This window comes from Microcebus murinus, chromosome 23, assembly GCF_040939455.1.
Source record: "Microcebus murinus isolate Inina chromosome 23, M.murinus_Inina_mat1.0, whole genome shotgun sequence".
Classification (NCBI taxonomy): domain Eukaryota; kingdom Metazoa; phylum Chordata; class Mammalia; order Primates; family Cheirogaleidae; genus Microcebus; species Microcebus murinus.
Window position 1 is genome coordinate 24,446,547 of NC_134126.1, and position 19,252 is coordinate 24,465,798.

General features: G+C 43.6%; 1 protein-coding gene across 1 annotated transcript in view; it reads right to left on the reverse strand.

Moving 5' to 3' along the window:
* The window catches only part of HHAT (hedgehog acyltransferase), a 258,988-nt gene that overhangs the window by 129,247 nt on the left and 110,489 nt on the right, over positions 1–19,252 (reverse strand). Inside the window, exon 9 of the mRNA XM_012781705.2 lies at positions 1,908–1,943. Coding sequence (XP_012637159.2) covers positions 1,908–1,943 — 36 coding nt within the window. The remainder of the gene's footprint in view (positions 1–1,907; positions 1,944–19,252) is intronic.

Genomic DNA, 19,252 nt, shown 5'->3' on the forward strand with positions numbered 1-19,252 from the left:
GGTAAAAGGAAGGAAATAATAAAGCTCAGTATAAATAAATGAAACAGACTAAAAAACAATTCAAAAGATCAACAAATGTTTACTGGCTGAAGCTTTGATTCTGTACAAGTTTCTGAATTTAATCATTGACAGGTGATTAAGGCACGATTCCCACTCTCAAGAAAATTACTACAGGAAATAAGTACAAACTTGCATCCGCCACAAGGCATCAGGTAAACGGCACCATGGGAGTAGTGCAGGGTACCAAAGACATCAGCTCAAAAGCCCCAACTATTCCCTGAAGTATATACCCATGCAGTGTTCCATGATCAGTTGAGATATGGAATCTCATGCCTGCTTTCCATGGCTGCCTGTCCTTTATCCCTTCTGCTCAAGTGCATTTCCCTTGCAGCATGTCAAGGGTAGTGGTTGACACCAGGAATCCCCATCCTTTGTGGCACTAGGGACTGGTTTCATGGAAGACAATTTCTCCATGGACCTGCGGGTGGGGCGTGAGGTGGTGGTTTCGGGATGGTTCAAGTGCATTACATTTACTGTGCACTTTATTTCTGTTATTATTGCATTGTATTCTATAATGAGATAATTGTACAACGTACCACAATGCAACCTCTCTGCTAATGAGAATCCGTATTTGCAGCTGCTCCCCGGCACTAGCATCACCGCCTCAGCTCCAACTCAGTTTATCAGGCACTAGATTCACATGAAGAGCACAACCTAGATCCCTCACATGCAGTTTGCAGCAGGGTTCGCGCTCCTACGAGAATCTGACGCTGCTGCCAATCTGACAAGAGGCGGAGCTCAGGTGGTGATGCCAGCAATGGGGAGCGGCTGTAAACACAGATGAAGCTTCGCTCACTAGCCTGCTGCTCCAACCTCCTGCTGTGCAGCCCAGTTCCTAACTGGTACCGGTCCCTGGCCTGGGGGTTGGAGACTGCAGGTTTACACACTACCACGTGTTTCATATCCTGGAGAAAGCCAGGACAATCCGTATTCCCCCCCCAACAGGGAGATGGGACTGCCCTGCAGAGAAGTGAACCACCAGGACACCTATCCAAAAATCACACTGCATCTATGGACTGCTTATTAGCAGAGCGTTAGAATTAATTAGCATTTACAGCCCCATATTTGCAGGAAGCAAATCACTCTCCATGATTTCTGGTTTCCTCATAATGTCTGGTTTACAGTCTTTCAGCAACCATTTCTGCCTCCCTCAGTATTTTTGACAGGCATTTTAACGATCATTTTTCACCATTATTAGAATAATACGTGCTAATTATAAAAAATTTAGAAGATGCAGCAAAGTTGATAGCAGAAAAAATATCATGCATATTTTCTTACAAACACTATTAATAATCTGGTATATTTCCACTTAATCTCTGCTTGATTTAATAGCTATTTAAAATTAATATGCCCCATAAGCCAACCCTCGTCAAAATCACCAGTAAACTAGGATATAAACTGCCATCTGCAATCTCTTTCAATTAGGAACAAGTCTGTATCTTCATGACTGTAAAACAACCAGTAGATTCAGTTTAAAAAGATTAAATTCAATGGAGGGAAAATTGGTTAAAAGTGAGTTGTTTAATGTCTGAATACAAGCTGGCGCTCCTCATTTCTCTGTTATTAATAATTTTTTCAGCAGCCTAGTAGTTGGAATTAAGCTAGTCCATGATGTTGGGTAACTGTCACTTCAGATATAAATCCCTTTACACATTGATTTCCTTAATTATTGAATCATGTATGATTCTGGGAGACTCAAAAATCCATGGCATTAGCAATGTTTTCTGGGTAAGTACACAACTGCCATTATTTGTCACGATACTTGAGGATTTATTTTCCATTTCAGCCTTTCATAATATAGTAAGTATGCTATTTAATGTTATCTAAAACAAAAATTTTTGGCTTACCTGATTAAGAAATTATGCAGTCCAACGTCAAAATACCTGTTCAGAAGAGACAGAGAAGCATGTCAATAAAAGATATTTACATTAATGGTGGACTTGACAAATATATATATAACTTATAGCACAATGAATAAATCCATCACTCTAGGACAGTGTCAGCAGGGGCATTACCTGGGAACTTGCTGGAAAGGCAAATTCTCACCACAGACACACAGATTCAAAAATTATGGGGTTGGGCCCAGCAGTCAGAAGTCACAAGCCCTCCAGGCGACACCAATGCAGAAACACTGCTCTTTGGTAGCAAAAGCATCTCAGCAAGCCTAAGTGTGCTCTCTAGAAATAAAGGCCATCAAGTGTGGCTCTCCCAGGTACCACCCCCACTTTGCTAACAGGTGAGTCCTTTTGTAATCCTAGTGTCTCAGATGTTTAATTATTGAAAAATAAATGAAACAGGTTTTCAAAGCCCAAAACCCCACCAGCCAATGGGGAAAGGGGGGTGTCAGCGCTGGTCTTCCAGGCCCCACCTAGTTATGGTCCCTGGAACTTTCCACCTGCCCCACACCTGGGTCTGCCCCGAGCAGAGGAGAGAGGAGAACTCCACGTACTAGCTGCCAAGCCTGCCATCATGCTCAGCCTCACACTCGAATTCTGTAACCCCCAGGCCATGGTGGACCCTTTAAGTTGCAGCCTTCCCCTGACACGACGACACTGGCTTAGCACATATAAATGGCACTGCCTTGGTTTCCCCTTAATTAGCATGCTTATTCTCCTTGAACCTCCGACCACTTAGCCAGTGCCCTTCTCTCCCTTGGGTCTGGCTGCGAGTGAAAAGACTGGGTGCCCAGAATCATACTGCTGCTGTCCACCAGGCATGATTGCACCCCTAACACCTAAAGGGGGGCTGCTGTGCCCCACCCACCAAACCCACCTCTTGGTGGCAGTCCGCCTTAGTAAGCCTGAGTTAATTCGGTCCCTTCAGACGAGGGGCAATGGGCACAGGAACTCACCCTACAGTGGGGTCCAACTGCCCAGGCCCTAGCAGACTGTCCCTAGCTTCCAGCTGTACCCCTTCTCCCTGTCCCTGGAGCAGCCCCGCATGTCTGGTACCACACCCTACCTGATATATGACAAGTGACTGCTGCTATCACAATAGGATTCCTTCTGAGATACCTTCGAATGGCCAGATTCTTTTAAGTACTTAAATATCTATTTACAGATCATGGACAAAGGGTAGGTGAGAATAGGGAAACAAATCCAAAATACAAGCTACCTCATTTGTTACACCACTTAGCTGAAATAGTTACATAATTCAGGGAAAATGAGATTCAAGACATATGGATTCCATTTATTCGTAAGTCTTCTGCACAAAGCTGTTCTCTAAAGGGAGATCCAACTGCAGGGAGAGCTGATTTGGTTCATTTGATTTTACACTGACCTTGATAAGATGCCAAGTTCTCCCTATAATTATATTTAACACAGATTTTTTAAAAATAGAAATAACCCCTCCTCCTCTCAACCAAAACCAAGGTTACTTTGCTTAGCAACATGAGTAAATATCCATCCCACAGATAGAAAGCCTAAGTTTGCCAGATCTGCAATATGGGAGGAGGAAGCATATATAAATTACTAATAAAACAAAGATTCCAGCTTCCTTCTCTCATCCACAGCTTATTGAGCCTTTTAAACTGTATCAGCTACAGAAAGCAACAGACTGTATTCCAGGAATCACAGATAAAAGAGACAGAGTAATGAAAAGTTTAATAGTATTAATAGAAGTTATGTAGTGTTTAGCATATGGCAAGTACTTCGTTCAGGGTTCACATGTAGAGCCAGTAAATTGATATCCCCATTTACTGGTGATGTAACTCAAGTTCAGAGAGGCTAGGTGATTTGCAGAGTTCAAAGCCAGTAGAGGACAAAGCTGGGAGCACTAAAATGCATGAATTGCTTGCTCTTCCCAAGCACCCCGCTAAAAGCTTGGGTTCTCGCCGCCTCTCACTAGCACTGATGAAAATGGCTGCTCATTTTAAACACCTACGCCTTCCTGCTTCCACCCGATTTCCACTTCTCCTGGTGTGGCTGCCCTGCTCCAAGCAAGCCCACCTGGCTCTGAACACACCTGCTCCACAGGCGCCACCTGCCCCCTCAGTCTGAGTGCCTGCCAGGCTCCAGAAAGTTCTTAGCTTCTCTAGCTTCCAGCTTCTTCACTGGGAAAATGAAGAGCCCTTCATCAGGAGAGTTATGAGAATTCAGTGACACAATATATAAACGAGGCTTAGCACGGGACCTGGTACACAGTCACTGCTCAATAAATGGTAATCTCCTTCCCTATTTTTAAAAGTTGTTTTAGTGGAATCTCTAGTCCCAACAACTCAGTGGGAGAAGCAAGCACATAAAAAGAACATGCAAGCCAGAAAGAGAGACCACTTAACTCCAGGGCACAGGCAGGGCAGCTGGCAAGCAGTGGGGTTGGGGGTGAGGGGTAGCAGGGACCCCTGAGGGACTGGGGCAGAGCTCAGGACACAGAAGAGCAGGAGGATGAGTCGTCCCACAGAGTCCTCACAGAGAGGCTAGAAGCCTCCAAGCATGAGTGTGGGCTGGGAGGGCTGGCAAGTGGGCCCTGGTGACCAGCAGGGAAGGCCCCTGCCCTGCCTGCCCTGTTCCAGACGGCCATCTTGGTACCACACGTCAGTGCAAGCCCAGCTTCACCTGTAGCCATGGTCTAACTACGGAAGTGAGGGACGGTGACATGGGCTGTACTGTAGACTCTTTCTCCCCATGAGTGAGTGAGTGGTGGTGGAGGGAATCTGGGGCCAGGACAAGTGGCGGGCTTCAAGCACCCGATGACAGGCAAGCTCATTCGGAGGGAGAAGAGTATAGTACATTAACTTCCGTGTGAGTTGTATTTAACTCACGCTAATTTTGAGCCTGGGGCCTCATGAAGCATATATAACTTACAAATCTCTACCTTCGGAGCTGCGTGAACTATTTTTCAAGTTGCATATAACTCACGCACAGAAAACAAAAAATAGAATGAAGTGGCATCATTATAGCTCACAGCAACCTGAAACTCCTGGGGGTTCCTGTGATCCTCCTGCTTCAGCCTCCCAAGCAGCTGGGATTACAGGTGCACACCACCAAGCCTGGCTATTTTTTTCTATTTTTTTTTATAGACACAGGGTCTCAACTCTTGCTCAGGCTGGTCTTGAACTCCTGAGCTCAAGCGATCCTCCCATATCGGCCTCCCAGAGTGCTGGCATTACAGGCATGAGCCACTGCTCCTGGCCCATTTTAACTGTTTTTAAGTGCACAGATAGGTCAATGGCACTAAGTACATTTACATTGTTATGCAACCATCACCATCATCCATCTCCAGAACTTTGTCATCTTCCCAAACTGAAACTCTACCCCAGGAAACACTAACTCCCCCTTTCCCCTACCTCCCCCCAAGGTTGCCCTAGTGACCACTGTTCTTCCTGTCTCTATGAATTTGACAACTCTTGGTACCTCATATAAATGAAAACATACAGTATTTATCATCCTTTTTTGTCTAGATGGCTTTAAGTTTTTAAAAATAAGGTTCACCCACCAATTCATAGCAACACCATCTTTCTCTATAGACCTAGCCATGGCCTCCCAGGAATGATGTAGTAAACTGATTTACTTTCCATTTCTTGGTGCCCTGCCCGCCCCACAAAAAGGGCTGCCGGCCAACTAAAGCCCTCTCTGTTCTCCTCCTCCACCTGTAACACGTGGTCTACCTACTGGATACCAAGCAGTAGCACACCACTTGTTAAATGTTCAAAAACTAAACATATTCAAAATCACATCACATTATGAAATGTAACAATTTCTGCAAGGCAAACTTTGTCTTCCTTATTTGACTAATGGCCAGGAAATTATCCATTCTTACAGCATACCCTGACAGATTTCCATCGCAAAGCACATTTTAGGGCTTTGGAGATACTTCCCAATGACAATTTTGTGTAGCCAGCCCATGCATGAAGGTATGAGGCTATCAGTCTAAGAACTAATATTCTAGCTTCTGAGGCAGGTCATAGAGCAGGTGTTTTTTATTGCTTCTAAGAGACTTTGCAATGATAGCAAACTACGAGTCGGATGCACACAAGCTTTAATTTAATGCTGCCTATCACCTTCCTGGATCATGTAGGGAAAAAGGCGAAGCTTTCTAACGAGAGTAAAGCATTACAGTTTCTTGCCCTGCAGACAGTACAGCACACAGTGGAGAAGGACGACATCAATAACTAAAGCCAACACACACATGGTGCTTAATATGTGCCAGGCACTCTCCTACTCTACGCATACAAACTGTCTTTGTAACGATGCTATGAGATAGGCACTATTATCATGCCCACTTTGCAGAGGAAGAAACAGAGGCACAGAGAAAAGTATAGTGACCATCCCAGGGCCACACAGCTGGTTAGGGGTAAAGCCAGCATCTGAACCCAGATAGTCCACATTAGCTAGAAGATCCCCAAGAAAACAGGATTTCAAGGAATACATGGTAGTAATCCAAGAACATTGACTTCCTGATGTTATTACACCGTGAACATCCCAAATCCAAAAATCTGGAATCTGAAATGCTCCAAAATCAGTAACTTTTTGAGCACTGACATGACACTCAAAGGAAATGTTCATTGAAGCCTTTCAGATTTCAGATATCTGCACGTTCAACCAGTATAATGCAAATATCCTGAAATTTAAAATAATCCAAATCCAAAACACTTCTGGTCCTAAGCATTTCCAACAAGGGATACTCCACCTATACGTTGCAGATATGTGGGAGAACATCCTTAGAAAGACACACTGCAGTATTTGGGGTGCAGATGTATCATGTCCACAACCTAATCTCTAATAATTTCAGGGGAAAAGTTATGTGTACTGTGCGCTTCTAATATTCCTCTGAGCTTATTATTTCAACTTTAAAAAAAAAAAAAAGCACAATCCCTACAAATAGAAAGTCAAAAAAAGTTCATGCTTTTTATAGAGAGAAACTAACAGCATATGCTAAAATCAGAATGTAATTTCTATCACTCTGATTAATTTTTCCTCATATTTTGTTTTTGAGCTGTGAATAAGCATATATGAAATGAAAATCAAAAAAAGTAACAGTGACAGATATCATACTGGTGAGAGAATGAGGTGGCCCATAAAGCTGTTCTTCCTAAGAGCGGTTATCTTAACCTTACCAACCTGTTCACCAAGGAGTCAGGCTAAGCATTAACACGATGCTGAGGTTTTGCCCAAAGAACTTACATAGCTATTTACCTGCTCCCATTAAAAAGAAATACACAAAACACATTTACAACTATAAACTGTTATGTAAATTTACATGAGTTATTTTGAAAAAATAATGCCATTATCTCATCATTGCCTTAACGATAATTTTAGGGATCCTACGAGAAAATGATTCTGTCCAAAAGACAACTGTGGTCTCCCTACCAGGGGTCTCTAGCCTCGTGTTAGGATTATTTGAATTTGTGGGCATTTACAGCTTCCTTAGAATCATGAGTTCATTCTTTTTTCATTATCATCATCATCACATATTGACAAATTTTAGTTGTATATATGTACAAAGCGATGATTCTTTAATATGGGATGAGTAAATCAAGCTAATTAACACATCCAGTACCTGAAATACTTGACATTTTTTTGTGACGAGGACAGTAGAAATTTACTCTCTCAGCAATTTTAAAATAGTATGGATTTCCTCTTGACCATGGAGAAGGTGATTGAGGCTCCCTCCAAAGGGTTCAGGAGCGGGACCTCCCCCTGTGAGGCCATTGTTAATTACAAAACACTAGCAAACCAATGGACTCTAGAAGTATCTTCTCATTTCGTTTCCTTATGTAGATGTAAAAGGCATCTTAAGGAGCTACAGCAGGAAGGGAATAGGTTTGGGTTTCTTTTTTATATATATAACTATATATGCCATGCACTGTGCTATGCACTCTGTACGTTATCTATTTTAATCCTCACAACAGCCTTATAAAGTAAGACCCTATTTTATAAAGCCTCATGTCTTTATAAATATCTGCTGAGTGCATCAGCGTGTGAATGATACGCTGCAATAAGGCACGAACGCCTCCGTGTGCTCCCACACTCAGCACAGTGCACTGCAGACAGACTGACAGGCTCCAAAGCAGCTGTTTAATACACCCATTATCATATGTGAAGTGCATAAAATACCCGCAGATAGAAATGGGGTTTCTCTTCTGAAATAAAACATTTATCAAAGTGTAGCACAATGATTATCATCTTTTAAGAAAATAATCTCACAGCTACCAGCCCACAGTAAAACAGGATCTCCTTACAAGGAGACATTAAGAACACGAATTCTGTGACATTCTTGGTTTCTCGAAGAAATTAAAACTAGGAAATCTTGTGTGTGGTGGAATTTTTTTGTTGTCTGAACATCGACGGAGAGGGGATTTCAGCAGGACGTAAAAAGGAACTTTCTAATAAGCTGCAATATCCTAACAAGGCAGTGACCTTCTCATCACTAGGTGAGTTCAATTGTGGGTAAAAAAGGGTGTTTAGAGGAAATTAAACCATCAGACGGAGAGCTAGAATGGATGACCTCTAAGACTCTTTCTAGCCTCAGGCTTCCGAGTCCGTGTCTCAGGCACTTTCCGGAAGCATCTCCAAGGAGGACCCGCGTGGCAGCAGCTCTTGTCTGATAACCATCAGGAAATCAGCAGGCTGTGCCTGGGCTAATGCTTCCGCTGCAGCCCCGATGCTTTATTTATTGCGCTTATGACGGCTGTACTCATTACAGCCTTGCAGTGCATAAAAATTAGGCTCGTTCAGCCTGACAAAGTGGTGCTGCGGAGATACTTACAGAGCAGAGAAGTTTGTGTATCATCTTGCTTAGAAACATCCCTCTCCCCTCACCACCTTTGGCAGAGAAGCCCACAGGGCACGTCCATGGCAGAACTCGGACCAGAACCCATGGCTGATTCTAGAGCTTGTTCTGCTCTACCAACCTGCCTGCCCCTCAGGGTCCTGTCCTTCCTCCAGGCTGATCCTGGCTGACCGGGAGCTGGGGATAAAAACAGCAACAGACTGTGGCCAAAAGTTGCAAATACAGTACAACCAGCGAGGAACATTCTAGAACCACTGTTGTTACGGCCGCTTAGTGCGACCCATGCAGAGCAGTATTTATACAACATGCCAACATTCAGCTCTCAATCCTTGCCCCCTTCCTCTTCAATTTACAACCCCCAGTCTTTTATCTCCAGACTCGTTCATCCCCTTACAGCAGGCTTCCAAAGTTTAGCTTTTGCATTCCTGCCTGAGAAGTTTGGAAATGGACTTACAGAGCTGGCAGTGAACACCAAACCAAATCATGAGGACAATAAAGTTCATACCTAGACTCAAGGAGGCCTGATTTAGTTCTGGATGGCTTGCCTAATTTCATAGTACAGAGAAGACCTTAAAGTTTACCTGCTGTAACCTTCTCACAGCTAATTAGGAAACAGAGGATAAGGGACATGAAGTAATTGCGATACAACTAGTAGCAGAGCAGAGACTAACAGACCAGGTCCCCCAGCCCCCAGGTCTCTGTTCAAAGCACCCCAACACTGACCCCACCTCAGTGTCAATCAATGACTTTATTTTCTAAGAATTCCTGGGACACATGCTTTGAACAGGCTCCCAGATGACATCCTATAGTAACTGGCACCATATCATACCATCTTCAGCTCCATCTGTGAACCCAGTATCAATCTGAGATTTAGAGCCTACTCTCAGTCAAGAATAAAAAGCTATTCTGGGAAAACAATGAAAAGTGGAAGTGAACTCAGTCTACAATGATCCCAAGTTGTCAGTCAAACCACAGTGGGTGAAATACCAAAGTCTCATGGGAAAGCAGAAAATGGGAATTGTAGCCCTGGGAGGGCAAACTCTGAGGGGCAAACATGGTGAAATAGTGCCAGGTTTTCACATGACACAGTCCTCACAGATGAAATGAGTGTGTGTGCCCATCAGATTATCTGGAAGGAGATTCTGGATAATAACCCAAGAGCCTGGAGATCTGAACATTTCCTACAGTTGGGGAAAGGAAAGGTGAGATGGCACCAGCACCAGGACTAAAGGGCTCCGGAGTGAAAAGATTTCCCAGATGATAATAGAATCAACAATGTTAAAGTGTCTATACTACCCAAAGTGACCTACCGAGTCAATGCAATCCCTATTAAAATAACATCATCATTTTTCACAGATATAGAAAAAATAATTTTACACTTTGTATGGAACCAGAGAAGACCCTGCATAGCAAAAGCAATCCTAGGCAATAAAAACAAAATGGTAGATATCAATATACCGGACTTCAGACTATACTACAAGGCTACAATAATCAAAACAGCTTGGGACTGGCACAAGAACAGAGACATTGACCAGTGGAACAGAACAGAGAACCCTGATATAAAACCATCCTCATATAGCCATCTAATCTTTGCAAAGCAGACAAAAACCATACACTGGGGAAAAGAATCCTTATTCAATAAATGGTGCTGGGAAAACTGAATAGCCACATGTAGAAGACTGAAACAAGACCCACACCTTTCACCTCTCACAAAAAATCATCTCACGCTGGGTAACAGACTTGAACATTAGGTGTGAAACTATTAGAATTCTAGAGGAAAATGTTGGAAATACTCTTCTAGACATTGGCCTAGGCAAAGAACTTATGAAGAAGTCCCCAAAGGCAATCACACCATCAATAAAAATAAATAAATGGGACCTGATCAAACTAAAAAGCTTCTGCACAGCCAAGGAAACTGTCAAGAGAGCAAACAGACAACCCACAGAATGGGAGAAAATTTTCACAAGCTACACATCCGATAAAGGGCTGATAACTAGAATCTATTTAGAACTCAGGAAAGGAAAAAATCAAACAACCCTATCGAAAAGTGGGCAAAGGACATGAACAGAAATTTTTCAAAAGATGACAGAATAGTGGCCAAGAAACATATGAAAAAATGCTCAATATCCCTAATCATCAGGGAAATGCAAATTAAAACCACAATGAGGTATCACTTATCTCCAGTGAGAATGGCCTTTATTAACAAGTCCCAAAACGATAAATGTTGGCATGGATGTGGAGAGATAGGAATACTCCTACATTGCTGGTGGGACTGCAAACTAATTCAATCTCTGTGGAAAGCAATATGGAGATACCTTAAAGTGATACAACTAGATCTACCATTTGATCCAGCCATCCCATTACTGGGCATCTACCCAAAAGAACAAAAGTGATTCTATGAAAAAGACACCTACACGCGAATGTTTATAGCAGCACAATACATAATTGCAAAGATGTGGAAACAACCCAAGTGCCCATGAATACATGAGTGGATTAATAAAATGTGGTATATGTATACCATGTAGTACTATTCAGCTATACAAAACAACGGTGATATAGCACCTCTTGTATTTTCCTAGACAGAGCTGGAACCCATGCTATTAAGTATCCCAAGAATGGAAAAACAAGCACCACATGTACTCACCAGCAAATTGGTATTAACTGATCAACACGTAAGTAGACATATAGGAATAACATCTATCGGGTGTCGGGCAGGTAGGGGGGAGGGAATAGGTAAATACATACATAATGAGTGTGATGCGCACCAACTGGGGGATGGACACCCTTGAAGCTCTGACTCAAGGGGGCAGAGAAGCAAGGGAAATACACGTAACTTTAACATTAGTACCCCCATAATATTCTGGAAAATAAAAATAAAAAAATTTGGAGATTTTCAAATGACATATGCATTATAAACTAAAAGAGATATGCCTATCAAAAGATTATGTTTAAAATTTCTGGGCTAGGACAGATTTTTTTTTTTTAATTCTTAAGGAGAATGCAATGTTTTGGGGGACCTAAAATAGAGCTACAATGGATGTTAACTGCTGGGATAGGACTATGGATGCAATTTCCCTTATATTAATAAAATTAAAGTACCTGCTAATAATGTGGGCAGAGCCTTGTTTTTAAAAAAAAAACAAAAACAACAAAAAAAAACGTGGTATCCGGCAGTTCACCAAGGTGGTCCCAGATTAAGCAAGGCAGCACACTAGATGTGCCAGATACTTTTTGTGGATATTCCATCCTCCCAGGCACTGGTCTGTACCCGAGGGGTGAAAAGGCTATAAACCAACACTTCCCAGAGTCCCTTTTTGGCTCATTGCTGATTAAGTCCCACCGATGAGAGGCACTCTCATGAGATTGAAAGCGAAAGGCAAAGACGGCCAATTTTCCTCTGGCAGCAGCTGGGGACAGGCCTGGGGACATCAGCAGACCGCGCACATGGGTTTCGTCAAGCTGCTCCTCGAGTGGGGGCCTCTTGAGACGCCACTTGGGTGCTGCCGGCTGCCTGGGTCAGCAGCAACAGCTTCCAACAGCTTCCTACCCTCTCCCCATCTGCCCACAGCAAGGGGTGCCCCTGGCTCCCCCTGTTAAACCCATTCCACCCAAGATACCTTGAGTGGTGTCTGTTTTCCTGGCCAATCTGCAACACACAGATGAAAGGTGGCAGGTGTTGGGGAAAAGAGAAAGGGGGGAGGGGATAAGGACAGATGTGCGTGCCAGGAGACCTGAGGCATCTGGAAAGGGCAGAGTTGGGGGGAGACTAAGGCCAGAGTTGGGGAGAGACTAAGAATGGGAGAGACATTCATTTATTTAATAGCGTGTCTACTATATGCCAGGCACTGTACTAGATCCTGGGTAAGTAAAAACAGAATGAAGCAGAGTGTAGTCCTATAGGGTTCAGTCTAGTGGAAAAGAAATACAAGTGATACAGGGAATTCAGAACAAAGTGACAAATGCCAAGGAATAGGTAATCATGGGATGCTGTGAGAGCTCATGAGAAGGGTGTTCACATTACACCAGCACGGGGGTAGGGCAGGGGAGGCATGCAGGAAGGGCTTCCTGGAGGTGGTGATGCTCTGGCTGGGTTTTGAAGACTGAGTAGAAGTTGGCTGGCCTGGAGTGGGAGGTCCTTCCCAGGCAACATGCCAATTCCATAGCACTTTAGGCTCCTCAGCTGGAAGCCAACTGGCAATGACACCCACAGACCACCGCTGGGGTTGGTTACTGACAGGAAAAGGAGAGGCTGGCTCCAGAGCCACAGGAGATGCTGATAAATATTCTCCGCTGTCTTCCAAGCAGCACTTGCAGCAGTTAATGCCCACAGGGCAACCCAGATCAGCAAGACAAAGAGGAGAAAAATCTACATCCCTAAGGGAAACTTGATAGGGCCCTGCTGAGCTGTCTGCCCAGGTTGCCATTGACAACCACACTAAGTGACTATCTCCAAATAGAGAACAAGGATATGTGACTCTTGCCCCACCCCCAACCCCCAGAAAAATAATAGAGACCCATGGGCCTCAGCATCTGTGCATGAAGGAAATTGGACCCAAGATAGCCAGAGCTTCAGGACCGAAAAGAAATTAGGCCAGGCCTCAAACGGTTGGGGTTTGGGAGCTGGGTAATTAAACAAGTCAATACATACACCAAAATGCCACCAGGTCACAAGAATTTAACGTGAAGCAAATGTTAAGGCTATGATTAACACAATCTTAAAAGCTGAATAATGTCTTCTCTGCATGTTATATATTACCAGTCAGTCATCTTATTAAAAACTCATTCCACCCTACAGCATGTCATTTATGAATGCATTACAATGAGTGATTATGCATGATGCGTTTGATGAATCTGTTCATTATGGTTTGAAAAATTGCCATCACGTGATCCCTTCTCAATGATCTGGTTTCCCCTCTTGGAAGAGTTGAGCATTTGGCTCTGCCAGTATGAGTAAGCCAAGGCCAACCTGTTTATTACAAAGCGTGTACACAACCCTTCCCCCCTTTCTATACTGAAACAAGAGACTTTTTACAACTGGGATTCGGAAAACAACAGTCATTTTACCTAAAAAGGCTACTTAATAACATATGTTTAAAATAAATCCAATACTAGTGTCATTCTCCCTAATTTCACCCTTTCCTTTCCCAGTTTTATTTTCATACTAATTACATATAGAAGCCACGATAACAATTGGCACTTGGTATTTATTCCCCACTTGACTGTCCAAGATATAAGCAAAGTTCTAGGGTTTTAAAAGAAGATCTCCTAGTCTTTGCTCACTCTCCTACGTTCACCAATTACTCACGAAATGTCTAAGTCTCTCCTTGGGCATCTCTTTCACCTCCATGGCTGAACTAATCTAAGGTCTCTCAAGAACCAGACAGGGCATCCCATGAGGTTAACCAGGGCAGCAGAGGCAGCAAGGAAAAATCAGAACAGCCCGCAAGACGGAGAACTGATACATACAAAAGCACCTGGCCTATTCATAAACCACCATGCCAAAACTTGCTTTTGGTCTTCACAGTTACACCAAAGCCAGGTCCGTGGGCCAAGGCCTACGGCAAATGCATTAACAGACCACTGCTCAGCATCTGGACAGGGAGGGAGTCACTTCGTACAGCTGACTGACGGGGTTCCCTGGTCTTCCGGGACATGCACAGGTTTGAACATAAAGGGACCTTCAAAGTTGTCTCGTTCAAAACAGTTCTCAACCTGCACATTCATGGTGTCGGGGGCCCACACATCTGTGTTTTCGACATTAAATCTCTCCCCCACTGAATGTTATCAAAAATGATATAGGCTTCAAAGGGGGGGGGGGGCGGAGATCTTACTTCAAAAAAATGGGAATTATAAGCAGTGTCCAACATTTTAAAATTTCACATATTTCAAGGAAAATCAAAACTTACAGTTAATAGAAACACTGACAAAAGTAGTATCCTATGTATATTGTATCACAAACCTTGTTTTTCTGGACATAAATCCATCCAAGAGAATAAATAAAGGACTTAATTTCTTTGTATGTGTCGAGCCTCTACCAGACACTGTCAGGTCGCAGGGATGGACAGTCCCTTGCTTGCAAGACTTGACAGCTTAGCGGTGTAACTGATGTGTAAGTAAAAAAATTGCAGTAAGCCCAGCATTCTGGGAGCTCTTCTTCGAGAACAAAAGAACCTGGGAAGCCACAGAGAATAACAAGAACTCCGATCCTCCGATGTGACTGGTAGAGGGAGAAAAGCCCTCGGTCAGTTACAAAATCTTCAGCCAGAAAAGACCTGTGGCTGCAGGGCGGACAAGCAGCAGGAGCATGTTGAAGCATGAACGGCAGACACCACGCCAGGACTGTCTTGCAGGATATTTCCTTTCCAATCAACTGGCAGCCCTTGCTTTATATCCAGAAACCACTCCATTTTCAAACTCCCACAGTTGGCAGTTAAGAGCCAGTGACCATATGTCTTTCCCTTCCTGTTGCACTTTTTCTCCTGGTCTTTTAACTGTTTAACTAGAGACTTCTAGCCTGCTTAAGGATCTCTATTAGCACTTCAAAGATAATTTGTTCTTTCCTAGTCACTTACACTAGGAAAAACAAAATCTATCACGTAGGAGGGCTAAGACAGATTTGTTTTTCACAGCAGGGTGTATCAAATTATATTACAAATCATGTCTGTAATTATTCCACAAGATTCCTTTAAATAGGGCACAGTTTTATGTATGCAATAATCCCTTTTCACAAAATATAAAAGTTTAATTATACCCCATTTATCCACAGGTAGAATTTCCCACAAGCTCATTACTCAGATCGCACTCACAAGCAGGTAGGAATAAAGGACAGACAAGGATAAAGGCAGAAAGCATACCCACTGTTGCAGTGTATGGATTGCATTCTACAAGAAAACTGAATCAAGCCCACACAGTTGTGCATAAAACATGGCCACGAATTTGAAGCAAGAACCCAACAGCAGCAGATATACTCTTCTAGTTAAACCCTACAATTGCCCCCACTATGCTCAGAGGAACAGCTAAAGTCTTTACTATGGGCTACCAAGCACTGCATGTACAGGATTGAGGCAAGTCTGTATTCAGCGCATTAACATTTAGGGGTTTTAGCCAAGAGTGAGTTCAAGGAATCAACAGTGTTGTGAATCCTACCCCCCAAATGCTGATATTTTCCTGCTTTGACAGAAGAACAAAAGAATCGAGCTTGTCTTGTGCTCCCTGCACCATACCTAGAGGGTCACCCTCAATTTCAACTCCCTACTTTAAAGAGAGTCTGACAAAGAGAAATGGGTCTAGGTGATACCAACCAGGATGAGGAAGGGATGTGAAAGTACACCATTTGAGGGGTGACACAGGAGCAGGTGGGTTTAATATGGATTAGCACTGAATCAGAGAACAGTATCTTCAGGTGGATTTGCATGCAATTAAGACTCTAACCAAATGGGCTGGTTTGGGAAGTTCCCTGCCAGATCAGATTCCCTTAGTAACCTGGCACCCAGTATCAAGGTTTTAAGTGCTACCAATATACTAAAGACTCCCAAATTGGTATTTCTAGCTCAGACTTCTATGCTCCAGACTTGGGATGGTTAAATTTTAAGTGTCAATTTGGCTAGGCAATGGTACCCATTATTTGGTCAAACACCAAATGTTGCAATTAAGGCATTTTAAAAATGTGATTAGGTAGACTCTAAGTAGATTATCCTCCACAAGGTGGGGGAGCCTAATCCAATCAGCTCAAGTCTTAGAAAAGACAGAAAACCCCCAAGGAGGCAGGAATTCTGCCTCTGGCAGTCTCGGGTGTCCCCTGGGACTCAAATTTGCAACATCAATTCTTCCCTGAGTCTGCAGCCTGCCAGCCTGCCCTGCAGATTTCAGACTTGACAATTCATTAAAATGAATACAGACACATATATACATGCACGTGTAACCTATTGGTTCTGCTTCTCTGGAGAACACTGACTACAACAAGACCCATATATAGCCTTGCTTTTTTACTATCTCTACCTGGATGTCTAAAAGGAGTAACCAACCCAGCACCGTGAAGGGTGTTATAAAGGAAATCAAAGTCTCGGATGGTTGCTCAAAGTGGAATGAAGGCACCTCACGATCCTTCCAACCACTGATACTGTGTGAGCTAGAAGGGCATCTGTTGGAAAATGAGGGTGCACCAGCTGAAAAAGGTGAAAGAACTAGACCAGAGTCGGAGCCCAGCAGCCTTCTAAGCAACGACAGTCAATAAGGCTGATGAAGCATTTGGGATATGACCCCGTCCACTGACGGGAAGAACACAGCAACTGTGGCACACAGTGGAACTCAGAGCTCATTCAGCCAAGCCTTTCTTCCTGTACTGAGTCTTGCTATAACCCAGAGAGTAGAGAATTTCTCTTTATGAAGGCGATGTCCCTTATTTTGAGCTGAAACTGGCCTGTATCATTCATCCCAGTCTTGATCATAGTACTGCCATTTCGAACAATGCAGAGTAAGTCAATGTACCCTTCCACATTTCAGCCTTTTATACATCCAAAGACAGCTATTTAAACCCTCTCCTGGCCATGTCTTTCATAGAGTAACTCATTTCTCAGCTCAGTAGGTTTCCAGGCCCCTAACCGTTGCAGCCACATTAGACACACTCCAGTTTGGTAATGTCTCCCAGATTGCCTTGCCTCACCCATGCATCCATCCATTCAGGCATCCAGCGTTCACGAGGACACAGTATACAGGTAGTAGATACACAAATGATCAAGATATAATCCTGTTTTCGCAGAGGCCAGGGGAGTGAGCAATTGTCTATTGAGACAGACCTACAAGTAACGAGATTATTGTACTATGTGATAAACAGTAGGATAAAAAGATGAACAACTGGCGCTGTAGGAGCCTATAAGTAAGATAGAGAGATATCCGGGTAGGCTGCTCAGAGCAAAGGAGCCAGGACCTGAGCTGAACTTGGAAGGTTAAGGAAGAGTCATGTGGACGAAAAAAAAGCCAAACTGTGTAAAATAATTTTAAAGAGATTTATTCTGAGCCAAATTTGAGGACCATGACCCTGAGCCACTGCCAAGAGGCCTTGGACAAGTGGACTCGCTGTGGCTGGGTTACAGTTCAGTTTTATACATTTTCAGAGAGACAGGGGTTACAGGCAAAGTCACAAATCAATGCATGAGAGGCATACATTGGTTTGGCCCAAAAAGGTGGGACATCTTGAAGGGTGGGGGGGGCTTACAGGTTATAGGTGGGTTTAAAGATTCTTTGGCTGGCAATTGGCTGAGAGAGTTAGACTTTATCTAGAAGACCAGAAAGGATATGCTTACTTTAAGATAAGGGTATGAGCACTCTGGGAGGTCCAGACAGGAGGACATTTTAAATTTACAATAGGCGCCTGCTAGGATGCTTGAGTTAAGATGTTTTAAATTTATGATAGGCATCTGCTGGGATGCTTGAGTTAAGACAGGGGCTTCCTATCTTTTAGGTGATGTTAATGCCATACCAGAATCAGGTTGGGAAGTAAACCACCGCTTTATTTGGTTAACAAAAGCCGCTTAGTAGGAATTTACCATTTGTCAGCCTGACCCAGCTGGCCAACTCTTAGGAAAGAGTTCTTAGCAAAAGAAAAAGATCAGAGTTCAGTCCTCAGTCAGTCGGAGGATACAGAAGACAAACGTAGAGGGTATAGTGAGTGGGTGAATGCGTAGGGTGACATTCTAGGCAGAGGAAACAGCTCCTAAGAACTAGAGACAAAAAAGAAACACAGTCCATTGGGGGTAGGGAAGAGATGTGCAAATAGTTCGCTATGACTAAAGGGAAAAGTGAGAGCGGAATACAAATAATCACAACAGTGAGTATTGGGTGTGGAGTATGTGTCAGAACTCATTTAATCCTCTAGACAACCCTATAAAGATCCTATTTGCAGATAAGAAAGCTAAAGCCCAGAGAGATAAATAACTTGCCTAAAGGTTCTTAGCTGGTAAGCGGCTGAGGCAGAATCCTAGAGCAGGAAGGCAGCTCCAGGGCTCCCGGAAGTGACCCCTGCCTTCAGCCCACCTCCCTGAACTTGCTCATACACCACAGAAGGAGTTTGTGGCTTATCCTAAAGGTGCTAGGGAGACACTAAACAGCTTTAAGCAGAGGAAAGACTGGATAAAGACTGTCTTCTAGAAGAATCTCACACTGGCCTCGCTGCAAGGCAGGGGGCATTGCTGAGATCAGCCTCAGAGACCTGGACCATACGGACTAAGGTCTCAGAGACCTTGGCAGACCATAAAGAAATCGCTGCCCCTGTTCCATCTCTTCCCACTTTCACTCAAGGAACACATACACACATTCTCTCACACAAAAATGGTATCTTGGCCGGGCGTGGTGGCTCACGCCTGTAATCCCAGCACTCTGGGAGGCCGAGGTGGGCGGATTGCTCGAGGTCAGGAGTTCGAAACCAGCCTGAGCAAGAGCGAGACCCCGTCTCTACTATAAATAG